The sequence below is a fragment of the Malus domestica genome, chromosome 09, assembly GCF_042453785.1.
Source record: "Malus domestica chromosome 09, GDT2T_hap1".
NCBI classification, from domain to species: Eukaryota; Viridiplantae; Streptophyta; class Magnoliopsida; order Rosales; family Rosaceae; genus Malus; species Malus domestica.
The window spans coordinates 35112342-35127056 of NC_091669.1; the positions used below are offsets into that span (position 1 = coordinate 35112342).

At 40.2% G+C, this 14715-nt stretch overlaps 1 protein-coding gene across 1 annotated transcript; it reads left to right on the forward strand.

Annotated features, from left to right (window-relative positions):
- The first annotated feature begins 7747 nt into the window (after nt 1–7747).
- On the forward strand, nt 7748–10062 carry LOC103409714 (polygalacturonase At1g48100-like). The gene is made up of 5 exons (XM_008348515.4): nt 7748–8450; nt 8573–8740; nt 8835–8879; nt 8990–9197; nt 9313–10062. The coding sequence occupies exons 1-5, from the start codon at nt 8052–8054 to the stop codon at nt 9894–9896; spliced, it is 1404 nt and encodes a 467-aa protein (XP_008346737.3). The 5' UTR covers nt 7748–8051; the 3' UTR covers nt 9897–10062.
- Nucleotides 10063–14715: the final 4653 nt, after the last annotated feature.

Sequence of the window (14715 nt, forward strand, 5' to 3'; positions counted from 1 at the left end):
GGCATCTTCTCTGGAAGTACTCTTCCTCCATCCAGGGGTGGTATCTTTAACTGGTGGAGATGCACAAGGTAATGTATCAATTTCACTTGAAGCTTACTTGTAGTTTCAGGCTTGGTCAAGCGCGATACAAACCATGTAGTAGGAGTCCCCCAAGTCGCCGAGCTAGAGGATCTGCTGAAAGAGGTGACAGACAAGGTAAGCAATCAGAGCTCCGGCTGATTGTTCACATTCTCCCTATCTTGCAGACAGCATGAAGGATAAAGAGAAGAAAATGAGAAGAGATCATATGGGATAGTTTTGCTTTTGAAGAAGTAACTTTCCACAGGCTTATTCTTGAACTGAGCTGGAGGGTTTTCTGGTTTCCTCCAGAGTATAAGGCCGACTGAAGAATTTGAGGGTCAAAACAAGTCCATCAAATCTAGAGTACGTTCGACCCTGCTGATATGGGATACTTTTGCTTTGACAGAGTAATGGATGTATCGGCACGTGTGCTATTTCGCTTGTCTCCACATGCTTCCTTGTATCCTTCTCCCTTGCCCTATCTGTTCCTCAGGCAGATGCGGTATCTTCCCTGGAAGCATAAGATGTTGAAGATGAGTACTCGAGAGCAATGGTAGGTAAGTAATCAGGTAAGGGGTTCCAGGCAGTCAGTTCCTGGCTGGAAGCTTGATTCCAAGTGCTGACTAATTGCTCTCTTTCTCCTTGTCTTGCAGATAAGAACAAGGCCAAAGGAAAAGACAGGGAAAAAGCATGATATGGGATACTCTTGCTTTTAACCCTGATGATATGAGATATTCTTGCTCTAGTATAGCTTGTTTGCAGAGATATTATCGGGGGGGGGGGGGGGGGAAAGAAAGCTGAATATTTCGAAAGGCTTCGTTGGGAGTGCCCTCTCAGATATGAGGAAGGGTTGAGCATTTTTGCAGGTCTGCCTGTCCGTTGGGGATGGAGGTCGACATATATAGGAGTCTCCTTAGCAACAAGTAGTAATGCTATTCCTTTACCCTACTTGGTCATAGCACGGTAGTGGGAGCTGCCAGCTTCACATGTTTTAACTCTGTCAGAGCATTTTGAAAAAGTGGTCTGTGGTATCTGGAAAGGTGATGTTGCGTGTGAAGATTACAGACAGCTTTATCCAAGGAGATCCGGCTCTTGAAGTTGGGGTGTTGCCTCTTCGGTTTTCGAACAAGCAATCCTATCGGGGATCTAGCTCTCGAGATTCGGAGAACGATGCCTCTTCGATTTTTGAGAAAGCAATCATGCTGGGGGTCTGGCTCTCGAGATTCGGAGAGCTGTGTCTCTTCGATTTTTGAGAAAGTAATCATGTTGGGAGTCTGGCTCTCGAGATTCGGAGGGCGGTGCCTCTTCGATTTTGGAGCAAGCAAACTTGTTGGGAGTGTTTTCTTGAATATGAGTAAAGGTTGGGCATGTTTGCTAGTCTACCTTGCCACGAAGCACAGAGGTTGACACATAGGGACTTTCCAATTATCCAGCAATGGTACTGTTCCTTTACCCTCTCTTCGATTTTTGAGAAAGTAGTCATGTTGGGAGTCTGGCTCTCGAGATTCGGAGGATGGTGCCTCTTCGATTTTGGAGCAAGCAATCTTGTTGGGAGTGTTTTCTCGAATGTGAGTAAAGGTTGGGCATGTTTGCTAGTCTACCTTGCCACGAAGCACAGAGGTTGACACACAGGGACTTTCCAATTATCCAGCAGTGGTACTGTTCCTTTACCCTTGTGGGTAATAATATGGTAGCTAGACCTTCAAAATTTATGTGTCTAAACTTTGTTAGTGCTGTTTCTTTGCTATTCTTTTACCCTTCTTGGTCAGAGCGATGTAGTGGGAGCTGCAAGCTTCACGTGCTCAACTTTGGCAAAGTTATCTGTGGTACCCATGAGCTACTGTTGCGTATGGGAAGTAGGTGATTGAACAGTAAGACTCATGTGCTTTCTACTTCACCAGAAGTCTTCAACAGAATGCCCATAATTTCCGCAAAGCTGAGTGTGCGTGTGACAGGTGCTGACAAGGCTGGAAAAGTAGGTGCCTCTTCGATTTCTGAGATCGGCCCTCGTGGTCTCTGAGCAGCCCAGCTTTTGAGAAAGCAAGTGCCTCTTCGATTTCTGAGATCGGCCTTCGTGGTCTTTGAGCAACCCAGCTTTTGAGAAAGCAAACGCCTCTTCGATTTCTGAGATCGACCCTCGTGGTCTCTGAGCAGCCCAGCTTTTGAGAAAGCAAACGCCTCTTCGATTTCTGAGCAGGCGCCTCTTCGATTTTTGAAGCTCTGTCGAGTGGAGATTTTTATAGGGGCTGGCATTAAGTTCCAAAGCACACTTGAATCTCCACCAGTAGAAGCTCCATTCTTACATTTCTAAGATCTTGATTTGTCCGACCTCTTCTCTCTTCAACACCTTTGAAAATGTCTGGCCCCTCCGACCGTCGTTTTGACTTGAACCTTGTTGAAGAGGCAGCTCCGCCTTTTCCAGACAACATATGGCGCCCATCCTTCGTCTCCCCTACTGGTCCTCTTACCGTTGGGGATTCCGTGATGAAGAATGATATGACCGCTGCGGTGGTGGCCAGGAACCTTCTTACTCCCAAAGATAACATACTACTTTCCAAACGGTCTGATGAGTTAGCTGTTAAGGATTCTCTGGCTCTCAGTGTTCAGTGTGCATGTTCTGTGTCTAATATGGCCCAACGCCTATTTGCTCGAACCCGCCAAGTTGAATCATTGGCGGCTGAAGTGATGAATCTCAAACAGGAGATTAGAGGGCTCAAGCATGAGAATAAACAGTTGCACCGGCTCGCACATGACTATGCTACAAACATGAAGAGGAAGCTTGACCAGATGAAGAAATCTGATGGTCAGGTTTTACTTGATCATCAGAGATTTGTGGGTTTATTCCAAAGGCATTTATTGCCTTCGTCTTCTGGGGTTGTACCGCGTAATGAAGCTCCAAATGATCAACCTCTGATGCCTCCTCCTTCTAGGGTTCTGTCCAGTACTGAGGCTCCAAATGATCCCCCTCCGGTGTCTTCTCTTTCTGGGGCTCTACCGACTGCTGAGACTTCTCCTAAGCAACCTTTGTGAAGGCTCTCTCTTGTTTGTTTATTTTGATTTATGTATATGTACATATTTGTAGCTTATCGGGGATATCAATAAATAAGCTTTCCTTCATTTCAACGTATTGTGTTAATTACACCAAAGCCTTCTTCGCTAAGTTCTTTGAATTTTCTTTTGTTGAAGCTTTGTGAGTGGAGCATGTAGGTTGAGGTAGTGTTCCCTTAATTTCCTGAGTGAGGAAAACTTCTCGGTTGGAGACTTGGAAAATCCAAGTCACTGAGTGGGATCGGCTATATGAATCTTAGAACGCCATTGTACTCGGTCCTGTGTCATGTCCTTCGTTAGATCCAAGTACTCTAAGTCTTTTCTTAGAGTCTCTTCCAAAGTTTTCCTAGGTCTTCCTCTACCCCTTCGGCCCTGAACCTCTGTCCCATAGTCGCATCTTCTAATCGGAGCGTCAGTAGGCCTTCTTTGCACATGGCCAAACCACCGTAACCGATTTTCTCTCATCTTTCCTTCAATTGCGGCTACTCCTACTTTACCCCGGATATCCTCATTCCTAATCTTATCCTTTCTCGTGTGCCCACACATCCAACGAAGCATCCTCATCTCCGCTACACCCATTTTGTGTACGTGTTGATGCTTCACCGCCCAACATTCTGTGCCATACAGCATCGCCGGCCTTATTGCCGTCCTATAAAATTTTTCCTTGAGCTTCAGTGGCATACGGAGGTCACACAACACGCCGGATGCACTCTTCCACTTCATCCATCCAGCTTGTATTCTATGGTTGAGATCTCCATCTAATTCTCCGTTCTTTTGCAAGATAGATCATAGGTAACGAAAATGGTCGCTCTTTGGTATTTCTTGATCTCCGATCCTCACCCCTAACTCGTTTTGGCCTCCATTTGCACTGAACTTGCACTCCATATATTCTGTTTTTGATCGGCTTAGGCGAAGACCTTTAGATTCCAACACTTCTCTCCAAAGGTTAAGCTTTGCATTTACCCATTCCTGAGTTTCATCTATCAACACTATATCGTCTGCGAAAAGCATACACCAAGGAATATCATCTTGAATATGTTCTGTTAACTCATCCATTACCAACGCAAAAAGGTAAGGACTTAAGGATGAGCCTTGATGTAATCCTACAGTTATGGGAAAGCTTTCAGTTTGTCCTTCATGAGTTCTTACGGCAGTCTTTGCTCCTTCATACATATCCTTTATAGCTTGGATATATGCTACTCGTACTCCTTTCTTCTCTAAAATCCTCTAAAGAATGTCTCTTGGGACCCTATCATACGCTTTCTCCAAATCTATAAAGACCATGTGTAAATCCTTTTTCCCATCTCTATATCTTTCCATCAATCTTCGTAAGAGATAGATTGCCTCCATGGTTGAGCGCCCTGGCATGAACCCGAATTGGTTGTCCGAAACCCGTGTCTCTTGCCTCAATCTATACTCAATGACTCTCTCCCAGAGCTTCATTGTATGACTCATTAGCTTAATACCCCTATAGTTCATGCAATTTTGTACGTCGCCCTTATTCTTGTAGATAGGCACCAAAGTGCTCGTTCGCCACTCATTTGGCATCTTCTTCGTTTTCAAAATCCTATTGAAAAGGTCAGTGAGCCATGTTATACCTGTCTCTCTCAAAACTTTCCACATTTCGATTGGTATATCGTCTGGGCCTATTGCTTTTCTATGCTTCATCTTCTTCAAAGCTACAACCACTTCTTCCTTCCGTATTCGACAATAAAAAGAGTAGTTTCTACACTCTTCTGAGTTACTCAACTCCCCTAAAAAAGCACTTCTTTCATGTCCTTCATTGAAAAGATTATGAAAATAACCTCTCCATCTGTCTTTAATCGCGTTCTCTGTAGCAAGAACCTTTCCATCCTCATCCTTGATGCACCTCACTTGGTTTAGGTCCCTTGTCTTCTTTTCCCTTGCTCTAGCTAGTTTATAGATATCCAACTCTCCTTCTTTGGTATCTAGTCGTTTATACATATCGTCATAAGCCGCTAACTTAGCTTCTCTCACAGCTTTCTTCGCCTCTTGCTTCGCTTTTCTATACCTTTCACCATTTTCATCAGTCCTATCCTTGTATAAGGCTTTACAACATTCCTTCTTAGCCTTCACCTTTGTTTGTACCTCCTCATTCCACCACCAAGATTCCTTTTGGTGTGGGGCAAAGCCCTTGGACTCTCCTAATACCTCTTTTGCTACTTTTCAAATACAACTAGCCATGGAATCCCACATTTGGCTAGCTTCCCCCTCTCTATCCCACACACACTGGGTGATTACTTTCTCTTTGAAAATGACTTGTTTTTCTTCTTTTAGATTCCACCATCTAGTCCTTGGGCACTTCCAAGTCTTGTTCTTTTGTCTCACTCTTTTGATATGTACATCCATCACCAACAAGCGATGTTGATTAGCCACGCTCTCTCCTGGTATAACTTTGCAATCCTTACAAGTTATACGATCCCCTTTCCTCATTAGAAGAAAATCTATTTGTGTTTTTGACGACCCACTCTTGTAGGTGATCACATGTTCTTCTCTCTTCTTAAAGAAGGTGTTGGCTAAGAAGGGATCATATGCCATTGCAAAATCCAAGATAGCTTCCCCATCCTCGTTTCTCTCCCCAAAACCATGGCCACTATGAAAACCTCCATAGTTGCCTGTCTCCCTGCCCACGTGTCCATTTAAATCTCCTCCTATAAATAACTTCTCCGTCTGAGCAATTCCTTGCACCAAAACTCGTATCCAACCCTACTTGAGGTGCGTACGCACTAATCACATTGATAAGTTCTTGTCCTATTACAATCTTGATTGCCATGATTCTATCTCCTATCCTCTTGACATCTACAACATCTTGTGTCAAGGTCTTATCCACGATGATGCCAACACCGTTTCTCGTTCTATTTGTGCCCAAATACCAAAGTTTAAACCCTGAGTTTTCTAGATCCTTTGCCTTACTACCAACCCACTTAGTTTCTTGTAGGCACATAATATTTATCCTTCTCCTCACCATAACTTCCACTACTTCCATAGATTTTCCCGTTAAGGTTCCTATATTCCACGTTCCTAAACGCATTTTGCTCTCTTGAACTCTACCCTTCTGTCCTAGCTTCTTCACCCTCCCCCGTCTAATAGGATCAAAGTATTTCTTTTGTGTGTCCCGTGTAAAGTTGATAGGAGCATATGCTCCCAAACAACTTTGAGTGGAGTCGTTCAAAAAGAAGTTTCTATGGCCCCCTTGCTCATTTAACACTGCATCCGGGTGCCGATGGAGATACAGCGACCCTTACTCACTTATCACTGTGCTCGGGCCACACAGCGCGCCACTTACGGGTGACGCCCTAGCTTTAGCGCGATTTTGTTCTGGATTCATTTTCATAAGGATTCGACGTGATCATGGAGTGCCGGCTGTCGACTACCTGACACCCTCCCCCTCCTCCTTTATCCGGGCTTGGGACCGGCAATGTAAGATAAACTTACATAGGCGGAGTTAAATGGACTGCAACCATGGAGCATATATATTGCGAACCAAACTTGTAACCCTAGATTGCCACAAAAATGAAGAAACAAACCATTAGGGAAAGGTACTCACTCTTAATGTAATATTTCACTTATCTTAACCATTTCCAGTAAAGAATCTGTAAAACATCGACCTCGTAATATCTAGGTTTTTTCTGATGCAATGCGACTATAAGGACGGGAAATCAAGCAACAACTTTAAAGCATGACAAAACCTCAAAAATTATGATGGAATAATATGAAAGATAAAAGCCTAACAACAAGGGATGAGACAGTCATTTTATTCGTTTTAGTAATCCATCTCTGTAATAATTCTGTTGTTAGTCAATCAAATCGAATTTTTCCCATACTTGGTTTTTGGTCAATTAATTTTCAATAGTAAAAAAACCGGAAGAGGGAAACTAGGGTCGGATCGGGGTGGGGAGGGCGGGGGCTTATGGATTTACCCTCCTAACCCACCCATTTCAATGATTCTTGTTATTCCTCCATTAGAACAGCGAGGTTGCAGGTAACCGTGGCCTGAATGTTCTAACATTTGACGAACTGGTTGGTGGGTTTCTTTTCGGCGTAGGGTAGTTTGTTGTCTCCCTTAGCGAGTGTGTGGTCGCATTATAGCATTGGTTGGATGTTGTCTTTGCGTTTGAGCGATGACTTTATGTGTCTCGATGTGCGATAACTTTGTGTGACCTTGTTATTCGACGATGACCGGCTGTAGTCACCAACACGAATATGTTTGCGTCTATTGCTTTTGTGACATATTTGTGTTGGTGACGATTGTAGTTTTTTCGTATTTGTAGTAGTTGTTTAGGGGTTTACTCAAGTTGTTTGTTTGAGCATATTCACTCCAAATCAATTTCTTAATCACTAGAACATTGTACCAAAATGACACCTATCTACCCGTTTGTAATGTTTAATGAAATGTCACTCGCTTATTGTAAAAAATAAAAATAATGAAATAATAAAAGTTAAAAAAATTAAAAAGAGAAGCCAATGCCCCAATGGGATTGGTTGGTTTCCTTTTCCCGCGACATTAAAGTATTAAATTAAACAAGAGGAAGAGAGAAAGAAAGACCTTCCACTAACCCTAGAAACTATTATATATAGAGGCTCATCAGCCTTTATGCATCTTTGTATTCTGCATGAATTCTAAAACCCAATAATTCAACTTCTCACCTTGTGCAACTTACCAAAATATATCATTAGTAGTAGTTTATATTCTGCATAATTAAAGGCTCATCAGCCTTTCTGCATATTTATTTCTGCATACAGCGTCCCACTAGTTTCTACTTCCCAAAATATAGGGTTCAATTTGTTCTCACATTTGTGTCATGACATTGACAGTGACAAATTAACCCCATAAAATTCCTGAAATTCATCCATATATTTCAAGTCAAAAGTAGAACTTTTCTTTGTTATTTATAGAATTAATTTATATTGAGCAACCCAACATGAAGAATTGCAAGTTTTCACTACTTGTTTTCTGCATTTCATTCTTTTGCTTCTTATTAGTGCCCAACCAAGCCTGCAGATGGCATAACCATACAAAACAGAAGTACTCTCACAAGCAATCCCACATTTCACCACCTCCTTGCTCTCTGCCTGATCCCACTACTCCTCTCGAAGAGCCGCCTACCAAGCCGTATCATTCCTCCGGTATTTTTGATGTAAGATCATTTGGTGCTGTTGGAGATGGCCAAACTGATGACACCGTGGCGTTTAAGATGGCATGGCACACAGCCTGCCAAAGTGATGAATCTGCTGCAAGGATTCTTGTTCCCCAAGGTTTCTCATTCATGATACAATCTACAATATTCACTGGTCCCTGCCTTGGGGGCCTGGTGTTACAGGTAATGTACTAATTTTAGGCCTTTGATTTGGATTAACCTTTACCTTACTTTGGGCCAATCAGTTGATGGAGTACTATTTAATTTTTTTTTTGTTGGTATTGTGTATATTTGGTACTGAGAAGGTTGATGGAACTCTAATGCCACCTGATGGACCAGGATCCTGGCCAAAGCACATCAGCAGGCACCAATGGCTGGTCTTTAACCGAATCAATGAGATGTCGCTGCAAGGCGGTGGTGTAATTGACGGGAGAGGAGAGAAATGGTGGAATCTTCCCTGCAAACCCCATAGGGTATATAAATTTGTTCATATTTTTTTTTTTGTTTTTTTTTTTTTTTGGGGGCGATTCAAGCAATTTCTGATTCCATGAAAATTCAATGGCACAGGGGATAAATGGAACCACATTGCCAGGACCATGTGATAGCCCAATTGTGAGTTGAAAACATTGCATATATGTTTATCATCTATATATATATATATATATATATCAGCTATATATGTTTAGTAATGAGCTCTAATGACGTAAATTTGAATAATGCAGGCTATTAGGTTCTTTATGAGCTCCAACTTGACAGTTCAAGGACTTAAAATTAAGAATAGCCCCCAATTCCACTTCAGATTTGATAGTTGCAGGAATGTGCATATAGAATCCATTTCTATATCATCACCTGCTAAAAGTCCGAATACAGATGGGATTCATATAGAGAAAACATATGATGTCCAAATTTATAACTCAGTCATTTCTAATGGTTAGCCTTAAACTACTTCCAATATCTTCAATTTCTCCTCGTTAATTTTCTCAAGAAAAATTCATTACATCATCTACCTGTATGTTAAAAGACCTGGCTCTCTTCTGTTCTGCAGGTGATGATTGTGTATCGATTGGATCAGGCTGTTATGATGTAAACATAAGGAACCTTACTTGTGGACCTGGTCATGGAATCAGCATTGGGAGTCTCGGAAATCACAACTCACGAGCATGCGTCTCTAACATTACTGTTAGGGACTCGATAATGAAAGGGACGGATAATGGAGTTAGGATCAAGACATGGCAGGGCGGGTCTGGTTCGGTGTCTGGAGTAACATTCAGTAACATTCACATGGATAATGTTAAGAACCCTATTATGATTGACCAATACTACTGCCCTACCAAACGGTGCACCAACCAAACTTCAGCTGTGTTTGTATCGGACATACTCTATTCGAACATAAAGGGGACTTATGACGTTAGGAGTTCACCAATGCATTTTGCCTGTAGTGATGCTCTCCCATGCACTAACTTGACACTCTCAGAAGTTGAGCTCCTTCCTGCAGTAAGATATAAGGTATCTGATCCGTATTGTTGGAATGCTTATGGAGAGCTGCTAACAGGAACAATTCCACCAGTCTCTTGCTTGTTGGATGGCGTTCCTCGATCCCTACTGGGCCATGAAATTGAGCGTTGCTGATTAACTGGTCTCATTAAGTAATCCACGTCTGTACAAAATTAGTTGAGGGCTTATGAATCCGTCCATCCGGTAAACCTCCTTATGCGAGTATAGAGGACGACTGTTGTTTTATGTGCTCCCTACATATATACATAAATATGAAGTATATTCTGTTTTTTCTTCCTCATGTTGATGTCTATATATGAATTTTCTTTTCTTCTAATTGAAAAAGCTAATGAAATTAGGTCCTAACTATTCCACCACAATCCATCAGTAACCTTACACTCTGCAAGTATTTGTTGGGAAATATACAAGAGACCTTGTGTTGACTTTTGAAGTTTCTGATTTTGTATTATGGAAATCGTAATGGTTACAAATATATAAGAGAGTTTGAGTGAGTTGCAAACTACACTCAACACTCAAGTTACCTATCCCAAATCTCCTTGAATCACGCTAAACAGCCGGCATAGGGAACATAACTAAGCTCCTTGGATTAAGGAGTTGACAACAAGATAAGACCCTTATACAATTTAACGATTATTTTAGCTCCGATTTTGATGATTTTTTACAGCTACACTTCTCGACCCTATAAGAATGCATTGAAGGAATTCGATCTTCAATTTAAAATATTTACATTATTGGATACCACAAAATCTTATTTTATACTTAATGGGGAAGTACAACATTAAGTGTTTGTTTAATCTACCGTTTTGATGTGATACGCATTCTACGAAATGTTTTTCAACGATCCAACCGTCAAACTTGTTTGTAGACACTCCGAGATCGCATACATAAAAAATTGCAAAAAATAAACATTCATAGATTAGGTAACGGAACAAAAGTTTTCAATGGTTATAAACGAAAAATCACAATTTAATGGTTATTTTAGCTCCGATTTTGATGATTTTTTAGAGCTACACTCCTTGACCCTATAATAATGCAATGAATGAATTCGATCTTCAATTTAAAATATTTACACTAGTGGATAAATCTTATTTTATATTTAATGGAAGTATAACATTAACTCTCAAGTGTTTGTTAAATCTATCAATTTGATAGGATATGCATTATGCGAAACTAGTTTCAACGATCCAACCGTCAAATATGTTTGTATATACTCTAAGATAGCACGTGTAAAAAATCGCAAAAAAAAAAAAAAAAAACACTCAGAGATTATTCTGGCAGCCGTCCAAAATTTTGCTTTATTTGTGCCGATTATATCCAACAAGGCCATGAGTGAAAAAAATATATTTAAAACATGTGTTTATTTATTTATTTTTAATCAATATAACATTTTAAAATAATAAAATCAGACATGATAGAGTACACCAGATGTTCATGTGTGTTTATCTGCCAGACAATGTGCTTTGTGACGCATTGAAAAAAACTGTTTGAATTTCTTTGTATCTTGTTGCTTGCCTGTGAGGGAGCATAATCCTTATTACAAAAATGATAGTGCTTTAGATTGTAGTATGTTATTATTATTCTCTCAGAAAATTTATGGCTCATGGGAAATGGGTTCATTGGAGTTTAGAGTCATGAGTGAAAAAAAAAATGTGTTTATTTATTTATTTTTAATCAATATAACATTTTAAAATAATAAAATTTTCATTTATGTCGGTTATAACCATCAGAATACTAAAATAATAACCACCAGAAACTAAAATAATAAAATAGTCAATTTATGTTGGTTATAACAGCCACCATTAACTTAAAAACCACCAGAATCTGTCAAAAATATTTAAAAAAGAGATTAAAAAATACTGTCGGTTATAACCAACATGATTTTTTTTTTATATCCGCCACTAAATATCCGCCAGGACTTTATGTCGGATATAACCGACAAGATTTTTCTAATCTCCACCACTAATTAAATGATGTGTCGGATATAATTTATCCGACAAGATTTTTCTAATATCCGCCACCGTCATCCACCACCTAAAGCTAATATTGTAGTAGTAATCTCATGTAGACTTCTTCCTCAAGATCACCATGTAAAAAGGCGTTCTTTACATCCATTTGATACATAGGCCACCCTTTGTTAACAACAACTGAAGGGAGTACTCTCACTGAGTTCGTCTTTGCAATAAGAGCAAAGGTTTCCTTGTAGTCCACATCAAATGTTTGAGTAAAACCACGAGCCACTAATCTTGCCTTTGTCTCTATGGACCCATCTGAGTTGAATTTAACCTTGTATATCCACGTGCAATCTACTATCTTTTTTCCTTTGGGCAGTGTCACAATGTTCCAGGTTTTATGTTGATCAAGGGCATGCAGTTCATCTTGCATAGCTTGCTACCAAACCTATGATTGATTTTCTTCTTGAAACGACTGAGGCTCAACATGCTCAGATACATTACAAAGAAAACCAGTGTATTTAGATGACAGTTTTTGATAGGACACATAGTTGGATAGTGGATACCTTGGCTTGTAAGTGACAAAGTCTTGCAGTCGTGCTGGATGATGTCTTTCACGAATGGGATTTCATCAAGGCGCAGTAGAATGGGACCCATATGAAGATTCCTCAGATGCAATGCTGAGGAGAGATTCATCTTCAACATAAGTGTTGGTGTCATCACTTGAAGCTGGTTGGTCAGTTGCAGTGGTGGACTTTGTGTGATGTGCAGGCACCATTGCATTAGATTGAGTGACTTCAGTGGCAAGTATCTCAGTCCTTGGCAATGGAAAAAGGTCCAAGAAACACTCCCCCTAACTTGTACTATCCAGAGATTTGCTGTAATAAGGGTTAGTTTCATGAAATCTAACATCCTTGGAAACAATTAATCTCTTAAGTTGTGGATTGTAACATTTGTATCCTTTTTGTGTGGACGAGTAACCAAGGAAAATACATTTGGTTGCCCTAGGATCTAGTTTGTCTCGATGCAAGGGCTGAACATGGACAAAACAAATGCATCCAAAGACCTTAAGGTGTGACAAGTCCACTTTTCTATTTTTGACCATTTCCATTGGTGATTTGAACCCCAAAACCCTGCTAGGTAACCTGTTGATAAGGTAAGCTACTGCCATAACACTTTGAGACCAAAAACATTTTGGTACATTCATTTGGAACATTAAGGCCCTATTTTTTTCAAGAAGATCTCGATTTTTTCTCTTGGCAATACCATTTTGTTTGGGTGTGCCAACACAACTAGTTTGATGCATAATGCCATTGTTGCTCAAATATTGAGTCATGACTTGGGACATGTATTTGGTGCCATTATCAGACCTTAGAGTTTTGATTTGAAAGGAAAAATGATTTTTAACAAGGTTATGAAGGTCCTTAAACACTTCCATCACTTCGCTCTTTGATTTTAACAAATATAACCAAGTGGCTCTGGAATCATCAACAAAGGTTATGAAATATTTGTAACCATCAAAAGATTCACTAGTTGGTCCCCATATATCAGAGTGTACAAGTTCAAAAAGATGAAAAGCTCTAGACAAAGATGAGCCTAGAGGTATTCTAGTTGCCTTTGACATATGGCAAGTTTCACAGTGAATTTGTTCTTTGCCTAAGTTGGGAAACAAGGTTGACAAAACATGTTGAGAAGGGTGAGCTAGTTGCTAGTGCCACAAGGAATGATCTTGAATGGAGGCATGGATGGTCTTATACTTGGCTTGGAATCCACTTCGATATGTAATAGAGACCATCTAGGTAAAACCCCTTACCAATCTTCCTCTTGGTGACATAATCCTGAAAAATGACATTTTCTGGTGAAAAAATGGCTAAACAGTTAAAGGTATTTGTGATTTTTCCTACTAAGAGAAGTTGGAATGGAAATGAAGGAACATATAAGGCCATAGACTCTATTTGGTCTGATATCAAGTGAATTTTTCCCTTTCCTACAATCCTAGCACCTTCACCATTAGCTACAGACGCATGTGATGGTTGATGAAGTTTCTCAAATTTATGCAATTTTGACACTTGATTAGTCATATGATATGTGACACCTAAATCTACAACCCAAAAATCATGAAATTCATTGATTTTAAGAGCAGTTTTGAAAACATTCACGATACCTTTCGTGTAAGCGATCAACATTGGCTAAAAACCTGCAAACTTGCCCAGCAATGACACACCCCGATCCTAGAATCAAGGCGTTATGGCCAGCACGCCTTGATTCTTTTAATGCTCTGATACCAAACTGACACACCCCGATCCTAGAATCAAGGCGTAACGGCCAACACACCTTAATTCTAGGATCAGGATGTGTCAAGAAATGCAATGGCACTTCTATTTTCATGGTCAATAGCTCGATCTTCCCTTCCATTTTTCTATTGAAGATAGGCTACAAACTCATTTATAAGAGTAGCATGATTTACAGTGAACTATTGGTAAGGATTTGAACTGTTGATATATGAAGATGATGCAATGCTGGCACGAGGATATGCTCGACTTGTCTTTTGTGCAGTCTTATCCTTCATGAACTCCGGCTTGAGCTCTGGATGCAAGATCCAGCACTTATCTTTCACATGCTCGATGTTGTCACAGTGTAGGCACTTCAGATGAGGATTTTTTCCTTTTACCTTTTTTTATTTGTCAGATAAGCCCTAGTTTCAGTCACATTGGTTTTTGTACCACTGTTCATGACTTTTCTTCTCCCTTCCTCATGTTAAATGGTTGCACAAATGCTAGTGAAGGATGGTAGCTCAGGATTCATGAGTATATGACTTCAAATCCTCATATTTTCAGCTCAAGCTAGACAACATTTGATTTTTTTTATCTTATTCAATTCTTTTAAAAAGCACCGTGGGATCAGTTGTGTGAGGTCTATAGACATCCAGTTCATTCCACATGCTTCTCAGAGAACCAAGATGTTGAACAAAAGTTTTACCTTTT

Coding starts and splice junctions, on each gene's coding strand:
- LOC103409714 (XM_008348515.4), top strand. CDS start 8,052: ATGAAGAATTGCAAGTTTTCACTACTTGTTTTCTGCATTTCATTCTTT. Junction 8,741..8,834: donor TTCCCTGCAAACCCCATAGG/GTATATAAATTT, acceptor TCAATGGCACAG/GGGATAAATGGAACCACATT. Junction 8,880..8,989: donor GACCATGTGATAGCCCAATT/GTGAGTTGAAAA, acceptor TGAATAATGCAG/GCTATTAGGTTCTTTATGAG.